General features: G+C 49.2%; 6 protein-coding genes across 6 annotated transcripts; 1 reads left to right on the top strand and 5 right to left on the bottom strand.

The window, feature by feature from the left end:
- Positions 1–1,479: 1,479 nt before the first annotated feature.
- LAJ45_04345 (uncharacterized protein) lies at positions 1,480–2,367 on the bottom strand (the record flags this gene model as incomplete). The annotated part of the gene is made up of 1 exon (XM_046113925.1): positions 1,480–2,367. One exon carries the CDS (start codon positions 2,365–2,367, stop codon positions 1,480–1,482), a length of 888 nt encoding a protein of 295 aa, XP_045973027.1.
- A 1,418-nt stretch (positions 2,368–3,785) lies between these two features.
- On the bottom strand, positions 3,786–5,341 carry LAJ45_04344 (uncharacterized protein; the record flags this gene model as incomplete). Its single annotated transcript, XM_046113924.1, has 4 exons — positions 3,786–4,212; positions 4,272–4,502; positions 4,574–5,178; positions 5,318–5,341. 4 exons carry the CDS (start codon positions 5,339–5,341, stop codon positions 3,786–3,788), a joined length of 1,287 nt encoding a protein of 428 aa, XP_045973026.1.
- A 717-nt stretch (positions 5,342–6,058) lies between these two features.
- Positions 6,059–6,712, top strand: LAJ45_04343 (uncharacterized protein; the record flags this gene model as incomplete). The annotated part of the gene is made up of 4 exons (XM_046113923.1): positions 6,059–6,119; positions 6,211–6,281; positions 6,378–6,502; positions 6,589–6,712. 4 exons carry the CDS (start codon positions 6,059–6,061, stop codon positions 6,710–6,712), a joined length of 381 nt encoding a protein of 126 aa, XP_045973025.1.
- Positions 6,713–6,959: 247 nt separating this feature from the next.
- Positions 6,960–8,088, bottom strand: LAJ45_04342 (uncharacterized protein; the record flags this gene model as incomplete). Its single annotated transcript, XM_046113922.1, has 3 exons — positions 6,960–7,273; positions 7,363–7,676; positions 7,739–8,088. 3 exons carry the CDS (start codon positions 8,086–8,088, stop codon positions 6,960–6,962), a joined length of 978 nt encoding a protein of 325 aa, XP_045973024.1.
- Positions 8,089–15,335: 7,247 nt separating this feature from the next.
- On the bottom strand, positions 15,336–15,995 carry LAJ45_04341 (uncharacterized protein; the record flags this gene model as incomplete). The annotated part of the gene is made up of 2 exons (XM_046113921.1): positions 15,336–15,457; positions 15,623–15,995. 2 exons carry the CDS (start codon positions 15,993–15,995, stop codon positions 15,336–15,338), a joined length of 495 nt encoding a protein of 164 aa, XP_045973023.1.
- A 2,898-nt stretch (positions 15,996–18,893) lies between these two features.
- Positions 18,894–20,750, bottom strand: LAJ45_04340 (uncharacterized protein; the record flags this gene model as incomplete). The annotated part of the gene is made up of 2 exons (XM_046113920.1): positions 18,894–20,600; positions 20,739–20,750. The coding sequence occupies 2 exons, from the start codon at positions 20,748–20,750 to the stop codon at positions 18,894–18,896; spliced, it is 1,719 nt and encodes a 572-aa protein (XP_045973022.1).
- Between the last annotated feature and the right edge of the window lie 1,277 nt (positions 20,751–22,027).

Here is a 22,027-nt window from a genome sequence, read left to right as displayed (position 1 = left end):
TTCTTAGCCACCCACAGAAGCTGCGAAGTCCACGCCCACAGGCCACAGTCTCTATGTCACCTAGCCCTGAGCTATATGGTTAGCCATGTACAGCAAGCTATGTTGCAATTGCCCACAGAAACCTACATGTACGCATCCAGCTATCCTCTTGCTGCAGTTGTGCAAGCCATAGCATTTATCCCACCTAACCCTACCATATCGACCCCACACGTATATGCCAGACACTTACTCTGAGATTTCTGTAGAATTTTCCGCACCCATCTTGCCTACAATGCCCCTACCTACAGACCTGCCAACCACGCAGCCTTGGAAAAGAAAGCAGAAAGAACCATAGACAACCCATATTCCTGGTGACTACAGATTCTCTGTGCAAATTTCCAACTTTTCCTGGTTTTGGCGGGTCATGATAGGTTTTCCGGGCTCATTTGAGCCGGGATACGATCGGTTTACCACGAATTGCAGGGCGGTTAGAGTATACGATAGATTTATGCTCATCACCTATGAGAGTTTCGGCGAGCTGTTCACTGGTGGATTGGTCTAGGAAAAGGGCAAAATGGGGCCTGTAACTCGACTGTAAGGTGGGGGAATAGATCTATCCAAAGACACTTTTAGCTGAGATTCGAACCATTCTCTAGGGTTCAATCTTGGGGAGGGTGCAGATACTCGTAATGGAAAGTCCTTCTGACTCGATTCTCAGAGGCTTGTGCCTAGTTGCGCTGGATTGGTGGGGCTGGTTTTCTGTGATCATGGATCATCACTCGGGACTTAAGGGATGTGGTCGTTGTCACGTGCGCAATCTATCTGCACTAGACCACGAAGTGCGACAACAGGCTGGGAACGAGACCACCTTCGTGTAATGACAGACTACGTGTAAATAATTGTAAAAACACAATTTCATAGTCTCCTCAAAGATATTACAGCGAAATACTCTAATGCGAAAAAAAGAAAGAAAAAGTCATCCGAAAGTAAAACTGTAAATTCGTCTACTCTGATACAGGACTCACACATGTATCTACGTTGACAAGAAGTAGCACTCTCCTATTTTTATAACCCTTAATGAACTATTTTGATCCAACCCGAGAAGATGGCGAACATAAACAGCTGAAATCGAAGTTGAGAAATCAAGCAAGTCTACACATGTTCGTTGCCAGCAGTTAGTCATTGAAGAGCCACGTATAAACAAGAAGACGTAGCTAAACTTACTCTCCACAATCTCACAGGTGTATGTGTGGCACTCTAATATTTTGAAACCCCCTAATGAACTATTCTGATCGAACCCGAGAAGATTGCGGGGCATAAACAGCCAAGATCGAAGTTGAGAAATCAAGTAAGTCTACACACGTCCCGCAGTTAGTCATTGAAGAGCCATGTATAAGTAAGAACAGGAGAGTATAGCTAAACTTACAACTTTCCATCATCCAACAAGTATACGTATCTCACACTCCATCATCTCGACCACGCACCGAAGACTTGCCGATTTCAGAGCCAGCCGCTATCCAAATTATACTTCTCAATAGCCTTTTCCAAAGGATTGTTATGAAGAAAATCATAGAACTCCGTAAAATTATAACTATAGAGGCGCCCATTCGCATCGACCGAAAGCAGGCGAGTATAATGAGATGAGCACTTCGACAGCCGCAGAACATGTCCCTCGGCCCCATAGGCCCTCAACAGAACGTCGAAGAAGCAGTTCTCGGATCCGCACTCTTGATAGATCGAATGGACTCCCTTACCCCAATGCGGAGCAGCAACGAACCCGCCAGCAAGCATACACGGAGCTGCGACCCGGTACTTGAGGAACTTGTCGTTATCCATCGGTTCCTTGTTTTCCTCATGCTTACTCCAGTCGGCGAGACTCTCGAGGCCATACCTCAATGCAGCAACCCACATCTCAAAGAACAAGGCCATCGGCAACTCCTCGTCGGGGCGGCACTTGGCCAGCCTAACGTCAAACTGGTGTTCCCAAGCGACCGAACTCTTGAAGACACTTGAAGCTTGTTTATAGTGTCTCTGGCTCTCCATGACGAGTTCACAATACTCATGATTGAACACGAAGCGCTCTGACATGGCGGCTTTGACACTCGGATAATCGACGACCGGTGCGCCGTGCTCGTTGATGGTTGTGTGGCTTTGGTAGCGGAGGACGATGACAAGATTGTCGAATGCGTCAGGACCGACAATGTTTTTGGTGACGGCAGCGAGGATGGTGGGCCTCATAGAGTTGTAGGTCATCCTCCAAGTCTCTGAAACCATGGAGAGGTTGAAGAGCTCGGCATAACTGGTGCAGAGGCATAGGATTGAGAGGATGATCTCACAGGGGAGGTCGTTGAGGGTAACATAGGTGGTGGTCGTGATGAGGGAGGACATTTTGTCTGTTGTTGTTAGTGGTGGTGAATTAAAATTCGTGGGATTGTTATGAAATTAAATGCTACAGCTTAGTTTGTTGAGGATGGTGGTTCAGGATGATCAGAAAGTGGCTATTTATAATTAAACCGGAGCTACAGTTAAGGCAACCAGAACTACTCTTGCACTCTGATGTAGCTTGCACAATTGTCCGCACTCAATTGCGTGAGTATGCATCTCACAATGTAGAGGGAGCCACTGTACGTTTTACACTACGCTCTTCCTCGACCTTCATTACCTCGAGCTACGGACAACATTGGACCAATCACAACCTACGGAACGTTGTAACATACCCCACGCAGCTTACCAGTCGCAACTCATTACACACTCACTCAATTGCAAGCCCTCGCCCCCGCTAGATCCCTCAACAACGCCCAGGATCAGCCACATGCACGGAAAGCTTATAACCACCACACTCTCTACAAGAGCTACAACCGCAATTAACACCCAACTAGCAGGGAACCAACTCCCCCAAAGATATCCAAGTCCTCCGCCACATCACCTTTCTTCTGCCTCCCTCAGGTTTGATCCCCCCGACGGCCACGAGAGATGCCCTGGACCGAGTGATACCTCATGATCCACAACGCGTGAATCGAAATTCTGGCTGGGTTCGAATCCTCCGGCTGGCCCTGGCCCATCCATAATGAGAGGGTTTTCAGTATCTATTAGCTGTACTCTGGTGATACGGAACGAGTGACAACGTGTCTCGTAACATGTATGCTCTGGCATCGTTGCAGGATTCCACAGAAACATGCATCACAAAGTTTTTTTTTCTTCAACCTCTGTGTTGACGACGGACCTGACGTGACGCGGCACGATGACGAATGCTTCCCGGCCAGCCCATAAAGTTGACACCTAACCAGTTAAGGCAATAAATACACTCTCTTCTTTTTATTTTTTTACCTTTATTTTTTACTTTTAATTTCGTCATCACCATTCGATCAATAGTCCTAGTAGATAGAGAAAAAGAACTGTATTTGGTTCACCATTGATTTCACCCCACATGCATAACGACATAACAAGAACAACATGAATATAATATCTACGAGTCCCCTCCCCCACAGTCTCGCAAAAAAAAAATGAAAATGAAATAACAGAATTTCAAGTAGGATCTAGATTTATATCTCGATCACAGACCCCCCGCCATACCTAACCCACCCAAACAAACGTATACCCACCATACCCACCATACCCACCATACCCTACAAAAAAAACATATCCATTCATCCATGGCTACGGCGGCCTCAGGCGCTTGGCCTATAAAAGAAAAAACGAAAAACAGCGCAACAAAAAAAAAAAAAAAAAAAAAAAAACCAATATCTTTTTATCTCCACCCCCATCCCCTCATTAAACACCCCCATCCCCTCTTCCCCACTCTCCCACTACGCCTCACTCCCAAACTCCTGCGTCCACTCATCACTCTTCTTCACATCCTCTTTACTGACCGTGGGCCTACTATTCTTAATCGCCTTCATAAAGTCCTTCAGCACGAGGGCCGGCTCCTGCAGCTCATTCGGGTCGACGTCCATCCACGTCATTTCCATCGCGCCTGCATCGCCGGGACTGCACGGCGTGAGCTTGGCGCCGACGCGCTTGTAGTGCGTTGCCGTCTGGATCTTGCGCACGGGCTGCATGAGCGCGTCCTGCACGGCGATGTTGATGTCGGAGCCGGTGTAGCCCTCGGACATCTCGGCGAGGGTTTTGAAGTCTTGTGGTGTGAGGTCGCAGGGCGTGGAGCCGACGGAGAGCTCGAACATGCGCATGCGGCCGGGCATGTCGGGGACGGCGATGTGGATGCGGCGTTGGAATCTGCGGGGGGTTGGTTAGTTAGTTACTCACCTGGGCTATATGCAAGGGGGGTTAGTTACCGTCGCCGGATGGCAGAGTCGAGTTGCCATGGGATGTTTGTGGCGCCGAGGACGAGGACGCCGGATGTGTCATTCCCTACACCGTCCATCTGGACCAGCATTTCGGTTTTTATTCTCCTGCTGGCCTCGCTCTCGCCTTCGCCTCGTGTGCCGCAGAGGGCGTCGACCTCGTCAATGAAGATGATTGACGGCTTGTTCTCGCGTGCCATTGTGAAGAGCTGTTTCACGAGCCTACACCACTACATCAGCACCGCCCTCCCCGCCCGCCACCCAATGGGTCCCCGACGCGGGGGGAAACTAACCTTTCACTCTCTCCCATCCACTTGCTAACCAGGTCACTACTCGAGACCGAGAAAAACGTCGAATTCGCCTCCGTCGCCACCGCCTTCGCCAAGTAACTCTTTCCGGTCCCGGGCGGGCCATACAGCAATATCCCCTTCCACGGTTTCCTCTTCCCCGTAAACAGATGCGGGAACTTAATCGGCAGAATCACCGCCTCCTTCAGTGCCTCCTTCGCGCCCTCCAGCCCGGCCACATCCTCCCACCTCACATTCGGCTTCTCCGTCAGTATCGCGCCAGCCAGCGCGCCGCGCAGCTTCTTGCTCTCGGGATCCATGGTGTCCTCGTCCTGGTCGTTCTTGCCGCCGCTGTTGCTGGTGCTGCCGTTGGCGCCGAGCTTGCTGGGCTTCTTCTTGTTTGTGTTCTCGCTGAGGTGCGTCTTGAGCTTCTCGGCGCGCTCCATGTACTCGGCGGCTTTGGTGCGGATCGACTCCTTCATCTTGGGGTTCTTCTCCCACTTGAGGGCCAGCATGAAGCACTCGAGGGCCTGGTAGTACTGCTGGTAGGCGACCTCGTAGTTGCCCGCCGTGTCTTCCTCGATGGCCTTCTTGACGATCGCGATGGCTTTCTGCGGGGGGGGCGCGCGTTGGTTAGCTCTTGTGTGCGTCGTCAGCTGGGGGCGGGAGGGTGGGGGAAGGGGGAAGGGGGAAGGGGGAAGGGGGAAGGGGGAAGGGGGAAGGGGGAAGGGGGAAGGAGGGAATGCTTACGCCAACAAAGTCGGTGTTCGACATGATTGCGGGCTGTTTCTGTAGATCTAACTAAACTTTGGAGCGACTGTGGTGGTGGTGATTTGGGGGGGGGGGGAGGAGAAGAAGCTGGAGCTTTATCGATCGTTGGAACGGTGGGTGCGGCGAGATGCGAGATGCGGGGGTGGGGCTAGCAGGCCTCGTAATGCGTCTGGCGAGCAGTTTAGCCTCCGGTCAGATGCAGACCCTGCTGCCACGTTAGCCTGGGTCCATGTGCAGTGCAGCAGCGTAAGCAGAGCAGAGTAGTTTAGCCCGTCAATGAGGGGAGTGAAGGAGTGAATGAATGGGAGTGTGTACTGCAGAGGATGTCTTCTGTGTGTCTTCTGTATGTATATGTCTGTATCTTCAATCTGTGATGCCTCTCTCCAGATGCCCTGTGGGGGAGTGTCGTAGTATGCAGAGGGCAGTTGTGTGTAGGGATCAAGAGCGATGATCAGGGCAACGCAAGCTGTAGAAGTGAGTGTGAGCGGGCTGGGGTTGCGTTGCGTTGCGTTACGTTGCGTTGCGTTACGGGGTCGTTGTTACCGTGACCCTCGTTTATCGTGGCTTGGCGGGCGTGTTTCTGTCGTTTCAACCCACACAACCCCACGTTTTCTGGAGACCCCACTACTGCCATCCATATCCACTCACCACTACTCACTCACTACATACCTCCCTCCCTCCCTCCCTCTCGACCACTCACCCGCCCATAATAAACCAGCAATGGCGAACCCCCAACAAGCCCTACAGAGAATGACCGAGGAGTTCACCACCCTCCAGAAAGGCAAGCTCACTCTGCGCGAAAACCACAAAACCCAGAGAACCCAACTAGGGGCATCATCGGCTGATTGATTTTTTTTTGGTGGATGGCGCAGAATTGAGCTCTGTTGTGGAGGCCCGGCAGACGCTGGAGAGCCAGCTGCAGGAGAACCAGTCGGTGCAGAAGGTACTGTCACTCACTGCGCCGGTTGAGATGCGATGATGATGGCGGTGGTGGTTGCTGGGGAATTTAAATTAAGCTGATGGATGGATGTGCGACTAGGAATTCTCGGGCCTGGACGACGACGCAAACATCTTCAAGCTTATCGGGCCCGTGCTCGTGAAGCAGGACAAGTCGGAAGCGATCATGGCGGTGGGAGGACGGTTGGAGTTTATCGAGGCGGAGATGTGCGACCCCCCCCCCCCCTCCCCTCTCCGTGCTGCTGCCGGTAAGCTAGCTGGCTGTGGACTGACATGAGTGTTTGGCGGGGCAGAACGAGGACCGAGGAGAAGATCAAAAACATCCAGGAGAAGCAGGAGAAGAAGAAGATCGAGATCATGCAGCTGCAGAACATGGTGGTGCAGCAGCAGCAGCAGCAAGCCCAGGTAGCCGCGTGATAGATAGCATTGGAATTGGGAGTTTGTGGAGGAAAGGGGGGGGGGGGGTTGCCCGCTTGGGATCAATGATATCTTCACTAGTTTCCATTACGCAAAAAGTAGATTTTTACACCAACCAAAATGTAATATTATACAAAAACCAGAAAAAACCAGAAAAGAAAGAAAAGAAAGAAAAACAATACTTTTTAGCAACCCCAATCCCGTTCGTCGCTCAATCCATTAAATGCTATTGCTACCTACCTACCCCTTACTCCTTACTCCTCCTCCTATGTTTCTTCTCCTTCCTCCCCTCCTTGTCGTCGTGCGTCCTCCTCTTCTTCTTCTTGTGCTCTCCCTCCTCACGAGCAACCTCTCTCGCGGGCCGCACCTCAAGCGACACGTCCCTCATCTCAACGTTTCCATCGCCCTCAATCTCCCCCTCAAAGCCAATCGGCTTAAACCTCATCTTCAATCCCTCCGGCTGCTGCTTCACCGGCTTACTCTTAATCATCTCCTCTGTGACCTCTCTCCCCGTCGGCAGCGCCTCCACCATCTGAAAGCTCTTTGAAATCTGCTTCCCCGCTGTTCACACCACCACTCACATTAGCCTCTCTCCTCACACTCCACACTCCGCATTCCACACCCCACTCTTCCTCCAGGTAAAAACTAACCTAATTTATACCTCCCCTTCCCATCAGCCACAAACAGCCCCACCCCTCCTCCACCCTCCTCCTCCTCCTCCTCCTCCTTCGTCTTCAGACAATAGCTCCTCCCCGAACTCGTCATCAGCACCGGCAACCCCTCCGCAATGTCCGCAGGATTGATCCTGTCAACCTTACTCAGCGGCGCCGCCAACGGCGCCGTAATGAACCACAGCTCCTTGCCGTTCAGATTCGCCGCGGAAAACGGGTTCGAACCACCACCGGGCGGGACGAGCTTAAACTCGGGCGGGGGCGCGTACTTGTAGCTACCCTTGGGAAGCTTTCTAAGCGGCTGTTAGTATGCATGCTGCAGCAGGGGGGGGGGGTGCGGGGCGGGGAGATGTACGCGGAGGAGGCGAGCTCTTCTTCGTCTTCTTCTTCTTCGGAGCCGGACTCGGATTCGGACGCGGTCTCGCCGCTGCCAGACTCAGACTCCTCCTCAGTCTCGGTCGGAGCAGTTGTAGTCGTCGCCGTACTCCGCTGGGTTGCCTCCTCCTCGCACTCGGACTCGCTCTCAGACTCGCCCTCGCCCTCGCCCTCGCCCTCGCCCTCGCCCTCGCTCTCGCTGTCGACCACCCTCTCCTGCGACCTGCTAGGCTTCTTTACCCTCGGCGCTGCCTTCTTGACCGGCTCCTTCTTTATCTTCGCAGCCGGAGCAGCTGAGGTCTTTTTCTTACTGACTTCTGTTTTCGCCATTTTTTTTTTCCTTCAGTTTTTTGGGGTCGGGGTTAGATTGGATCGGGTTTTGGTTGGATCGAATTGGAGTTGGAGATTGGCCTGCTCGGAGGTATGAAAAAAGTGAAAATATTTAGGTTGTGCCGCCAAGAGAAAAATAGCACGGGAGGTGCCGTGGATGGGACTAGTGCGGATTTGGAGCGGCGAGTGAGAGCGTGTGCTGCAGCAGGGTTTGTTGGTATGAACCATCGAGTTGTTACTTCTCCACCCTGTTTTTTTTTTTTTTTTTTTTGGGGGGGGAGGATGGAGGGGATGGAAATTTAGTATAAAAGAGACTAAATTAAGAGACTCAATTGGCTTGGGGTTCTTGCTCCGCCCGCGATTCTTGCAGTGCTAATGGCTTAGGTCGAACTACATGTACATCTTAAGGCTGTGAGCTCTCTGCTCGGTTCAAGTTACAAGAAGTACTGTTAAGAATGCGGTTTTACAAAAGACTATATCGTATGAGTGAATCAATTTATCAACGAGAACAGAAGGAACAGGCCCCTTTTTTAGTGAACAGAGACGTGCTAATTAAACACATATTATCAAGACAACTAAATGTCTCGTTGTTTTACACATCACAAATAACAGATAGCAAATACCACTCACTGTCCCACGCTACCAACAAGCCTACTACATGTATGTACCGAGTACTGCGCCATGAGACACATCTCTCAACCTCCACCATCTAAATAAAGCACCAACGCTAACAGCCAAAGCATCATCTTATTTCACAACTCCACGAACAACGCCACCAAGCATTACCCAGTCCTAACGTCCAAAAAAACAATGGAAGAGGCATCAACCAACCCAACCCAACTGATCACTGCTCTGGCTCGGAGTTGAACTGAGGATCTCAGCATTACTAGTGCTGCGCCTTACCAACTTGGCCACCAGAGCGTGCTGTAGCAGTTTCACGATACAGATAAGAACCGCTAGACAAGGTATTCCGTGTCGTCTGGGGCAACCGACGAAGCGAAAGATCTCAAGGTTCACAACTTTTGATACATCAAGTTCTTAGCGAACGAGACATCAAAACGAGAACCACCCACCACACAGCCGAAATCGACTCTACCCTCTGAACCCAAGAACTCAAAACGGCAATAAGGATACCATACCGAAAACTCCACACAGAATCACCACCATCACCACCAAAAACCTCCCAACGAGCAAAAGGACTGGAGACGCGGGGAATCGAACCCCGGACCGCCTCTACCTTAGCTAGTAGACCATCTCACGATGAATGAGACACTCCAATGCTAAAGAGGCATTATACCACTAAACCACATCCCCTTGTGAACTCATTGAGCAGGACGAAAATTTGTTTCACCGCTTCTTGGCGGGCGTACTAGGTTCGTGGGTCTAGGTTGTTTCGGGAAAGTCCATTGCTTAGGTCAATGATTAGCCGAACCGGAAAAGTGTTCCGGACGGAAATGGGGTGTTGGGTCTCTGCGATGGGGAAGAGACATGTTGGGATGCGTTTAAGGGGTGTTTGTAAGGATGGGCGCTGTATGTGTGGTGTGGAGTTGTGGGGATTGCGATGTTTGATTTGTACAGCGCCTGCCATAAGTCATGGGAAGGCGCGAGGTCGCAACGCCTAAACACAAAATCTTTCACCACCACCGATGGCGCCCAGAGACCATGTACCCCGCCAGACAGCTAGGAGGGAATGGCCAGCCTCCCTGCTGTGGCAAAAACCGGAGTCTTACAACTCTGGTTGGAGGAGAATAGGGTAGATGTTCTGGAGGACTGGCTTGCCTATTCCATCCCATTGAACATGTTTGGGTACACCTCAAGAAGCTTTACCATCAACAGTACCCCCATTTGGAATATGGTACTAGATCACCTTAAGTATTAAAGCCCCTCGTGGAGGAAGGTCTAATTCATTGCTGGGAACTGTTACCTGATGATTTATTTGGTAGCTAGTTAAGAGCATTCCTAGGAGAATAGAGCTGTTATAAAGGCAAGGGGTTGGTACACAAGATATTAAATGTCAAATTATTTTTATTTAGCTACTATTTAACAACTATACAAAAAACCAGCTCTCCAAAGGATCAATTGTGGTTGCTGGGTGGGTAGTCGTGGTGGCCCGGGAGGTTGCTACGCCGCGCCTTCCCATGATTTATGGCCTAGAACTATACATGTTGAAACCTGTGTTTCACACCTTACACTCCAACCTTTAGGATCCGACATTTTGATTTGATAGCGGATTCTATGCGAAGGGTCTAAATCCACATGATTGTAACATTCTCGACCTGATTGGGATCCTTCTGCAAAAAAAATCCTGTTAGCTAACACCGCACGAAACTCGGCCCCAGCGTTCTGCGAGTTCGAAAGAAAAGTTTAATAGTGTGGCGCAATAGAGAGATTCTCTACTTCTAGTATTCAATCATCTTTTCACTCCTTCATGTATATATTTACTACAGTCTATTGAAAAAAGGATACGGCGCAGTGCGAGTGCGGTAAAGGTGAACAAAGCGTCGCACATATACATGTACTTACGGAATGCGACGCAACAGCGGAATCTCGGGCAAGCTGTAAGGAATATAACACGATTGTCAAACTCCTCTAGACGGCCAACGGGATCGAAGCAACGACAAAGATATGGAAACAGTTTGCGAAATTGAGACATGAAAGGGAAGGTCGCAGCGAGGAAGCAGAAGAAGAGAGGAGGGAATTAGGCTATGGATGGCACGCTGAAAGACGCAAGGGACGAAGAGTAACGAGTTTCTACTTTCTATTTTCTATTTTCTTTTATCACGATAAGAGGTGGCGGAGGCAGTAGGGTAGTCTGGGGAAGTGTTATATTGCCATAACTGTAAGGTTGCATGCAATTAATGAATTAAAAAAAATACTACAGTCTATTGGTATTGTAGAGAAATAAGGTTATCATCACAAACTATCACTCGAACCGCCACAATTCGAAAGCCCATGCGCTTCAAAAACTCAATCTCCGAGACAGCGGATACCATCCAAACCCAACGTTTGATACAACCCAAGTAGTTTGATACTCAGTAGATTTTATTTCGCGGCTGGTTTGGGCTAAAACCTAAAGCCTAAAGATACATGTATCATAGTCTATTGAGCGCCGCTCAAAATGTAGCCAGAGTGCCCAGCTATTTAAAAAAAACCCGGCACAACCAATTCTTAGCTTTCCCCCGCCATTATAATAGATTCCCCTAGGGTCTCTAGGTCCGTTTGTGATCTAAACGCCCCGAGATGTGTCAGATCTTGCGGTGTGACAAAAGCGAGTGATATCCGGTGATCGTCACCCCACTTCAGCGTGGGCTATACGTGGGAGGACCACAAGTGTGGTGGACAACGCCTACATATACAGACGCGCAGAGTGACTGGATGAGAAGCCATTCACAGCGGACTAGCTGACCAGATCTTTATCTTTGCCTTGGCTGTAGCTGATGTCGTGCCCTTCGTCACAGACCATATACCTATACGACTATCAGTCTCGCATCGGACGTTTATTAGCCACTTGCGGATTGCCCACACACACTTGCGCGGGGTGTCGCTATATGAACGGCGGTATATGGTGTGATGTCATGCATGGAGGGTGCTACTCATGGCTTGAGCAGCGGCTGGCACCGTCCAAACGGAAGGAATCCTCACTTAAAGGTTGGAGCCAGAGCGTACCATCGGCCCTTCATGAATATATGTCGCTGGTGTGTTCCTCACCAACGGTGGCTTGCACTACTTAACTTTTGTCCACCCTCCAACCTGGGAAGACCCAGATGGTTGTACCTCAGTTAACTCAATAAGGTAGTCTACCTTGAGGCTCCTATTCCTTGTTAGGGGCCCACTGCATCTTGGCCGCAGAGAGTGCATGGCTAGATTATTGGGGTCTGGAAACGATGCCCTCCGTTAATTGTTGATATCAAATGCTATCACCACAAGGGATTCTATAAATTCACTTAGGACCTATAATACAAATAAAGTCAAACACAGCGGGAAAATAGCTGTAAGCCTGCGAAAACATCTAACTAAAGCAGCTATCCCCATGGAAATCCGGCTGTCGCGGCTCGCCCCAACACGTCGACTTTCTAGTCGCCCTAAATTACACCAGAACACATAAAGAAAATCTACATCCAGGATTTACAGATATCAGAGTTTAAAAGTCTAGGCTTCGAGCCTGCTATGCGCATGGGCCATAGTAGATCACATTATCTCAACCCATTGAGGCGGTTCAACTGGCAATGTTCCAATGGAACCGCCAATAAAATAGTAATTAACGCCATCCCAATGCTGAAGCTATCCAAGACATAGTTTAATACTCAACAAAGGGTTATCCAATTCACAAGCAGTTAAACTATCATTTTTACCTTTCCGGAATCAAAGGAAAAATCGATCTCCAAGCTTTTTACAAGGCTTCCTGTTGAACAATGGCTACATAGTAGGCCCTAGCCCCACATGTACTGCGGGCTCTTAGTTACAAATATTCCTTCACTCTGGCGCCTCTAGTCGTACTGGGGACATTATTACCCCTCAGCTTCAGATTATGCTGAAAGAGTCACCACAGTGACAGGCAGTTATATGTGTCAGAAGAGCTCCAGATTTAATGGCCAGTTTCTTAATTATTAGTACACGGAAAAATTGCCACTATTCTGGTCGAACGACCAAATCGACCCATGGTTCAAGACCACTGGACGTCCTACTTATCTATTAAGGCTCGCTCATGCACGGATTCATCTTACCAAGCAGAGCTCCCCGCCTCTGCCTTATGTGTGGGCACGCTACAACAGACCAAGGCCCTCCACAAAAAATACATTCCATAAAATTAATCAGTAATTTCACCTTTTTCTCTAAGATTTCTGGTGGCTCCAAGCCATTTTTCTCAAAGAAACCCAGTTTTGGATGGATTTAGAACGCCGGGTCTAATATTGAGACCCAACACTTATCTGGTTCGAGAGAATGGTTCACTCCTGTAAAGTTTAATGAAACGGAACAGTATTACTTGGAAGGTCCGTTTCTATATAGCTAGGTCAGTTCGAATATCTTCAGAATTGTAACTGGACCCTATTCACTATGAAATATCCGGGTATGGGTGGGGGACGCTGAAAGACGCTGGAAGCGATGAATAGAACAAAGAGGGCCCTAGTGTTTTCATTCCCTATGTCAGAAATACGTGAGAGGAGGCGGAAGAGAAGGGGCAGTTCAGGGGTATTGCCATAACTGTAAAGTTGCATGCAATTAATGAATTAAACAAAAACAAAAAATGAAATATCCGGGAATTCGAGCCTATAAACCGGCTCGAGTGATTTTACATGATTAACTGTCAACGACTACAACAAAACATATATACCGAACTAAAAGAGACGCTAAACTTCTATCGGAATCAAAATTAATTCGTCTCCGTATAAGAAAAGTTCACAAAATACTTTCCTCTTGGTCATTAAAGCGAAATAAGAGGCTATTCGCCATCCCCCTCCGAGATAGTTATATATTTTAGGCTTTCCTCAATCCATCACTCGGGATTGAATGACTGTCCGGCGTAGTAGAACTACTACCACCTTACTTACTACGAGAAATTGGTGCCATGACGTTGATTTACCAAATACTTTTTATCATGCACAAATTAACATTGAAAACTGCACACTGTTGATATCTAGACTTACCATTAAAGTCTAGGCCTTATAGCAAAAGCTGAAGTTATCATTGATCACTAACTAAAGATAATCAGTTCGGAGAGAGACCCAGCTTCCGTTTACAAGCAATTGGCCTACTGAGAAAGCCACGAACACTGTGGAGAACACGTGGAGTAGGACATATATCCCAAAATATCTTCCACAGAAGTTTATATTACGCATCCAATCAGGATCTATTCTCCCTCTTGTTCGCTCCTTGCATCCCCGTTTGGAGAACTACTAGTAATGACGACACTTAAACGTCGGCATTCAACCAATCAGCCAACAACGCCCATATCTCAATGCCCTATCTCAATCCATCTCAATATACAATTGCTAACAAGCACTGCTCGAGCAACTGTCTTAACCAAAACCCTTATTTTCTATCTTTCAACACTTTTCTTAAGCGAAACCCCGGTCTCGATCCTGGCCCCCTGCTTATTCCTGTCCGCCACCGGTCTGGATTCCTCTGAGGTGTTTTGTATTGAGGCGATCAAAAAGGAGTGAATTTTCTTTTCACAGTGGTCGACTATTTGGCATCATGAGAGTGCGGAGAAGCGGCTGGCGAGCTAGCTAGCTGGTTGGGTTGAGAAACAACAAACAGCACACAGCAAGGCGGTGGGAATGAAAGCCACGATCGTTGCGTATGTTGTTTTTAAAATATGGCTGACCGGCGAACGCCTCCTTGGATTTCAATTTCTCCTTTATTTGGTACCCCTATCAAGAGTATCCACGGGCTGGTAGCTAGTGGCAAACGTTCATTTTCGATTTAGAGAATCCATGTCAAAAGATGGAGAAGAGAGGCAGAGGGATGGAAATAGAGAAAGGGGTAAATTGGCGCTGCCGCCACCTTGGTACTTCTAAGCTTGTAGAGTAAGCCTTATCTGCACTGCACTGCGGGAAACTCGCAATATCAAAAACCAACTAAATCACACGATCTCACTCGATAGCCTCCTACCTGGACTGTTTTTTCCCCCAATCGCTTCAATTACCACTCGGATTTGTCAAAAAACCCTGTATAGGGCAAATATGGAAGGAGCGAGAAGAAGGAGTGGTGCCGAGACTTTTTTTTTTCCTCATCGACCGATCTGAAGAGGGCCCGTCCAAATTGATATTCGGGATAGCCGCATCGTTGCTTGTTTCGGTTTTTTTTTCCCGTGGCGACAACGCTGTGTCTTTCATAATTAACCCCGGCCGCATAAACACCGAGGCTACGAAAAGGGATCGATGGTAGAGTGTTTAAATGCGAAGATAAGGTGAATTGGGGGGGTGTTTGGATCGATCAGCTATGTTGTATTTTCTGCTGCTTGTTTACGCAACCACGATGAGATATACATACCGGCTCAAGGGTCAAACTTTCAAACATGACTAATGCACTGTACTGGCGGATACATAAACCGTTGTCCTCAGGGTGTTGCTATTGTTGTAGTTTTTAGGTAGGCGTGGGCTGTTTGTTGGGCCAGATAGGACGTACGTACTGGGTTGTTGCTGTTGTTGAACTACTCAGGTACATATGAAAATACCTATCACTGTACAGTTGTCGTCCGATTTTGTTCATCAACGATCACTCGATCACGTACATTTCGCATCTTATTACCCTCCCTGTGAGAATGATTCGAGGTGAGGTGAGGCTTGCTGACCCGATGGCTTATTAGTGGCAGGCAGTGATGATGGGTTACGGCCCATGGGGGTTAGGCGCCAGACCACACCAAAAACTACGTGTAAAAAGTACGCGCTGTCAGCTGCTTCAGCGAGGTAGGTACTTGTGTGTGGAGTACTCGCATGTATTCTACCCATCATCAACATCAGCCATCAGCAGCCAAAAACAAGAAAGGAACAAAAAAAAGAAGCATGGTCTGCACGGACATTTAAATGCTGACCATCTGATTGGAGATCATGTGCAGGAACCAGTCCTCGATGCTTGGCAACCTGACCAGCCAGACGCGAGACGCAGGCAGGGCCGTTGCTATCGAAACGTGACTGACCACCGACGGCCAGCACAGATATGGGTGTGTCTGTCTGTCTGCAGTAGGCAGGCGGGGAACGATGAACCGGCTCCATCCACCCATCCACTCTTCCTCTTCCATCCATCAACATCAACAACAACCATGGATTTAAAAAAAAGCCGAAGAGCAACCGAAGAAGAGAAGAAAGGCTTCTAGGCCCCGATTTGGGAAGAGAAGCAGAAGCAGAAGCAGAAGCACGAGGAAGGAGAAGAAGTCGACTATCCGACTTTTCCTTAACTACACCCATTGGGGAATCAGTAGACTAAGACGTAGAGTACGTATCCTCAGCGCAGCAGTTAGAACAACTAGAGTATATCGTGAGCTGTGTGATGTACCCCGCGCTGCACCTAGGTTTTGCTCCACGGAGCAGAAAAGGCGGGGTATCAAATCAAAGATCAATACCGTGCAAATACCTTACTACACCACATATTACATGAATCTCTACTCTATGGGTCTTGGGACTCACTCGAGGGAATAATCCGGAATAACCCTCTCCCTCTAAGGCCCGCAGTAGAACGTTACACACGTCGTTGCGCACGGCCACATCACCGCGGGCAGGCAGCTTATTTTCTTAGCCAAATCATCATCATCACCGCACCACACCGAGAGACGGACCGACTCATCTCGCTCTTCGTGAAATCAAGTTTTTTTTCCTTCTTTCTTGTCCTTTTTATCCTTTACTCCCTAGGCTAATGCCGATTCATCTGAACACCAGGGCATAATCCTTAAAAAGTTAATTGCCGAAAAACTTCAAAGGAGTGTGAGGAGTGCAGACAGACTCGTAGTAGGATCATCCGACCTTTGCACGATTCAACACCAGCATAGCCCACTCAATAAAGTGAGTTATTATCATTCTTCCCCCTCCCACTCCACATCCCAACACGGTGAAAGAACAACAAACCCAGAACCCATCATCCCATCATCCCATCGAAGCCGACCAAAAGTAAAAAAAAAAAGAAGGAAGGAAAGTCCCCGCACTCCAGCTAACTAGATCCCCTCCTTCTTCTCCTGCTGCAGCAGCAGTAGGCAACAGCCCCTCATCAGTTAGTTGGAGTACCTACGGTACGGTACACTCTCCATAGTGGTACTAACCCCCCACAAAAAGTACTGTATGTTCCAGATTCCTACATACTTCTTACGTACTCGTATCCAATATCAAAGGTTGTACCCATTCTCTCTAACCTTTCATCTTTACCCCCCGTCCACACACTCGGTCCCGCACCCCCGAAACTCTATCGGCGTTAATGCCCTCCCAGAGCGGATGCAAATATGTATGTCCCAGTCTGTTACCATGGCCATGGACTTTCAAGGGCACCAGTTCTAGTTCGGCGCGCAAGGCTTCTTCTCCTTCTTTTTGTGTGGGGTCGCGGGGGGTTCTGGGGGAGCGAGACATGTGGTGTGGTGGTGGGTGGCCCGTGTGTCGAGTGGGGTGGTTCCTGGTCATGGATAAGCACTCGTCTATCGCAATTCGCGATAAGGGGGCACAGGCTACTGCTAGCACAACCCCGGATTCTGGGGTGGTGGTGCGCGCACCAGTTTTCAATTCACCCCCCCCCCCCCTTACCCCCTCCTTCCTCCCTGCCAACCTGGGCTGCTCTACACCCATTGCTCTCTACCTACCTACCTAGTTCTATTCTGTCTTAGAGAGCTCTGTGCTGGCTTCTGTCTCTCTCTTTTCAGCTTCAAACCCCCTCCCCTCCTCCTTCTCCCCTCCTCCCTTTTAGCTAGCTTCCCCAATCGTGCTCCTGCACATTGCAATGAGGCGGCGGTGGCACAAGGAGGGGGGGAACGTCACAATACATATTGGCTATCTACAGATTTGAAATTTGAGATCTTTTTTCTTCTTCCTGGGCAGAGATATATCCGTGTTCCAAATGACGTCAAACATCCACCATTCTGCAACTCTTCTGAAACTGGGGCCGAGGGGCGGGAGAGAACGAAGAGTGATAGATTTTTTTTTTAACAGAGAGAGAAAAAAAATATTCCCCCACAATATTTCCCAACCACACACACACACCCACACCGCGCGAGAGCATCACACATCACATCACGAGACTACATACTCTATCTCAAGCTACAGTATGTGTATGTAGGCAGAGTCGAGTATGTAGGATGTAGGTAGTATGTAGGATGTAGGTAGTATGTAGGATGTAGGATTAGGTAGGTAGGTATCCTTCCCGCTTCTCGAACACCAGAAAGAAGCCTTACATACGTAAAGTACATGTAGTTTACTCTGAGAATTATGTACCACTAGTCCAAGTATGGCAGAGCACATGATAGAGAAAAAAAAAGTAGAAATTCCTTTTTTGATAATAAATATACCCAAATTTTTTTTCTTTACCCGCCCGCCCGCTCCCGCTCCCGCCAGCCAGCCAATCCCTAAGCCAAAAACGAGAAGTAGAAGGTAGAAAAAAAAGTACAAGTGAAGCTGACATGATTAAAAAAAAACAAAGAAGGGAAACGCAGATTTAGAGTAGTAGAAAGCAAAAATCAATGCAGGGAAAGAAAAAAAACAATGATCCTGGTTACATGAAGGACTCGGGACCCATGGGTTCGTAAGATCATGACATGAGGTTTGCACATCATTAAAAAGAAAAGAAGAAAAAGCAGCGCAAAAAAAGAAATAGTAAAAAAAAATCAAAATCAAAGAGCGCCCCAGTAGTAATTCCTCTCTATAAAAATTTATAAAAATAAACGAAAAGAAATAAGAAAAATATCCAAATTTTCAAAGAACGTGAGAAAAAGGGTACATGTAAAACCAAGGTCTCGGTGGTAAAACGCGTTTATAGAAAGAAACCGGGGGAAAGTGGGGGACGTTGCGAGTCTCCCTTTCTCTCTCGCGTTACACCAACAACCTAACAACCGTAACCAAAAATGAAAGTATTAAAACTACAACTATTAGAAATAACCGCTGCAACGAATGGAGTGTACGGCGCGCGAACGAATACAGAAAGGAAATATAAGAAAAAAGCAACTTCAAACGAAACAGTAATGAAACCCCATCAAGCATATCCATTAGCTCGCCCCAACCTTCTTTTTTCTAGAGTACCCCACAATAATAAAAAAGGAGTGATGATGCGCCAGGATTACCCCACGTTATTAGTGACTGAATATCGCGTTATGGTTACTCTGAGTGGTTTTTCCCTCACTCTTTCCCGCCACGAGGCGAGCTGTTTGAAGCTCCAGGAGTAACAGAGTCACTGACGCTCAACCCCGCCATTCCGGGCACCAGGGTAGGCACTCCCGATGGTTTCGCCAGACTAGCTCCAGCGGGAGGCGCAGGAGGAACCGGGTATTTAACTCCATTCTCGTTACTCAGGGTGCCAATATCGGTGGCTTCCATTTCCTCCGACACTGTCGGAACGCTGAGTGTGGCAGCATTAGGTGTAGCAGTACCGGGTGTGGACACACCGAGCCCCGTTTTTCTTTCCAGCCTTTCGTCTGCCCCCACGGAGCTGCTCACGCTTCCGGCTCTGCTTCTCGCTAGAGCTGGGCTCACAAATCCACTCCCCAACCCCGCACCGCTGCCACCGAGAGCCAATTCACTCCCGGCCCAGCACCCAAACCTTCTCACGAGACCTCCTATCATCTTGACAAAGAACATATGCACCTCGACAAAGAGCTCTTCTCTGCCGACCAACTCCGCTAGCCCCTTCTGGTTGACGCCGAATCCGTTCTCACCGGGCGGTCTTCTACGGAGGAACCCTTCGGGCCCGCGAGAAGCGACGGAAGAGAACGAATTGTTCAGTAGCGGGGATACCTGTGCATCTTCCTGTTGCTTCTTGGCTGCCAATTGCTTGATGCGGTGCACTAGGGTTTCAAAAGCCGAAACCACGTACTTCCATGAGCTGACGACTATCTTCTGGTCAGGGCATATGCAAACTAGTGCATACGAGCGTCTTCCTCCCCGAGCTTTGGGATCAGGAAGCCGAAACACATAGGCAATTGTATAGCCTGCAAGAGGGTCCCCGAACATCATGGGACCTGTCTGGGCGGGTATCAGCTCGCAAGAGAGCGTGCGAACGCATGCCTGCCGCAGGGTAGTGTAATGTGCAGGCACAGTTGGAGCTCGAGTAGAGATATATGTCAATTGATGGGTGTGTGTAGCCAGCCCGTTTGTGGAACTCCCTTGCGGTGCTCCGTCATCAGACGCAGGGGCAGAGTGAAAGTAGGTATGCGCGCCAGGGGACGAAGAAAGATGACGAGCATCGTCATTCTGACGTTGAACAGCTCGAAGATTTGAGAATTGACTTTCTGCCGGCTCTTCCTCGTCTTCGCTGCCGGATGGGGTGCAGGCAAGAATTGATTCCTTTGTACGTAGCGTAGGCCGCGTGACAGTGCCATTGGAGGATGCTTTTTCCTGAAGGCCCTTTGGAAGGGTCATACTACAGTTCTTGCAGGTATCACCACCGGCGGAGACCCCTGTCGTGGAAGCCGCTGATGGACCTGTATATCCTGGACCTGCAGTAGCAAGGGAGGCACTAGACAATACAGGGCTCCTCGGTGATGGAGGTGGTGTCTCCATTGGGGTGGAGACATTAGATGATGAGGCTGAGGAGGTAGCAGTCCCACCATGGCTAAGGAGAGATGTGTTTGGACGGAGGCCCGAGGCGCTCTGGGAGGCCAGGGTATTTAGGGCAGGGTTGCTCTTATTGAGATGGATCGAGCTGTTATGGGAGAATTGGGAGGGTGCTGAGCCAAATTGTTGCTGCTGCTGCTGCTGTGGCGTAGAAGGGACAATCGTGCCTGAGCTTGCAGCAGAGGGACAGCATGTCGTGCATGTCGGGGGGGTCACTTGAGTGCAGATGATTGACGTAGGACCATGGATCTCGCAGAAATGCGCGAGGGACACCTGGTGACGGGAGATCCCATTAGCTATGCATAATTCATGCAGGCCCGGGACTGGGGTATCAATGAACGAGAGGGGTTAGAGTGGGAGAAGGGGGGAGGGGGTTCGAGTCCGATGAAAATGCAGAAGGGATCAGCATACAATGAAGTTCATGATGGGCTAGAATCCCAAGACGGGAGAACTAAGAGCTCTCTCGGAATAGCAGCAACTCTGTTTCCAGAGGTGCGCGGTAGTTGTGATGGCGGGGTAGGTGCCTTGAAGCTGCGTTTCCGCCGCTGTTGGACGAATATCACTATTATTGCTTTTGGGGTGGGTTTTCTGGCGGTGGTAGTGCCTGCTTCTTTTCCCTTCTTCGTCCGATTATTTCCTTGGGGACTGCCGCCTTCCGCGAGTAGACTTTCTCACGGAAGGATGTCGCGTGGCGCGATGGTGATGGGAGATGGTAAACACACCCGCGTAGTGGTATTTGGGGGGGGGGGGGGGGTGGGCGAGTAGTTACAGTGTATGTAGGCAAGTGGGTGGGTTTGGGTCAAGAAAACGTTCTGTCGGTAGGTGGTAGGAGGTGGTGGTGGGCAGGTAGCGGTAGGTACGAACTCTACGGTGGGTAGGGTAGGAGAAGACCTAACAGCAGCACGTCTAGACTACCAGTGACTAGTGCGCCAGACAGGGTGAGTCGACAGACAGTTTACAGGCAGACGTACAGACTGTCAGACCGGGGGGATAGGGAAGGACTGGAAGCGGCGGCTCAATCCCTTTTCTTTGCCTAATCAGATAAGAGGTACAGATCCTAAAGAGAACCTTCTGCTGCGGTCGAGTCGATTGGTAAGAATCGGAACGTGGTGCTGCTGCGAAACGTTGCCTGACTAGATTGAACCAGTGATTGATTGCTTGATTGCTTGATTGCTTGATTGCTTGATTGCTTGATTGCTTGATTGCTTGATTGCTTTGGTCTTGATCTTGATGAACTCTCGGTATCGGTACATGCAAAAAGTGTGTGCCTGCGTATGTATGTGTATGTAGCATGTACCTCCTATGCCTCACCTTAAAACTCCCCTCGCTGTCGCTCTGTCTCTCACTCACTCACTATCACTCTTATTCTTATTTCTACTGCCCTATCGACTATCTCTGCCTCCCCTCGATTCGTCTGCACCTGGTTCTGATTGATTGATTTTCCTTCCCCCCCCTCCTCCGTTTTCTCCCTTCCCTTCCTTCGCCGCAGAGGTGATTTCTCGGCTTCACCCAATCGATCGTCTCCGGCGCTCCGGATGCAAACAACGAAACGCGAGTTGATCCTTCCACGAAAAAGCAAAATTGTCCCGTGCACCTGTATCGCTCATGCAAGTGATTTCTGCTGCGCTGCTGCTGCCAATTCGATTCCCGGGAAATAATTTATGTATATGGATATATATATAGAAAAAAAGAATTCCCCC

The sequence above is a fragment of the Morchella importuna genome (genome assembly GCF_003444635.1).
Source record: "Morchella importuna strain M04M26 chromosome Unknown Morimp01GS010, whole genome shotgun sequence".
Classification (NCBI taxonomy): Eukaryota; Fungi; Ascomycota; class Pezizomycetes; order Pezizales; family Morchellaceae; genus Morchella; species Morchella importuna.
This window is presented reverse-complemented; position numbering and strand designations above follow the sequence as displayed.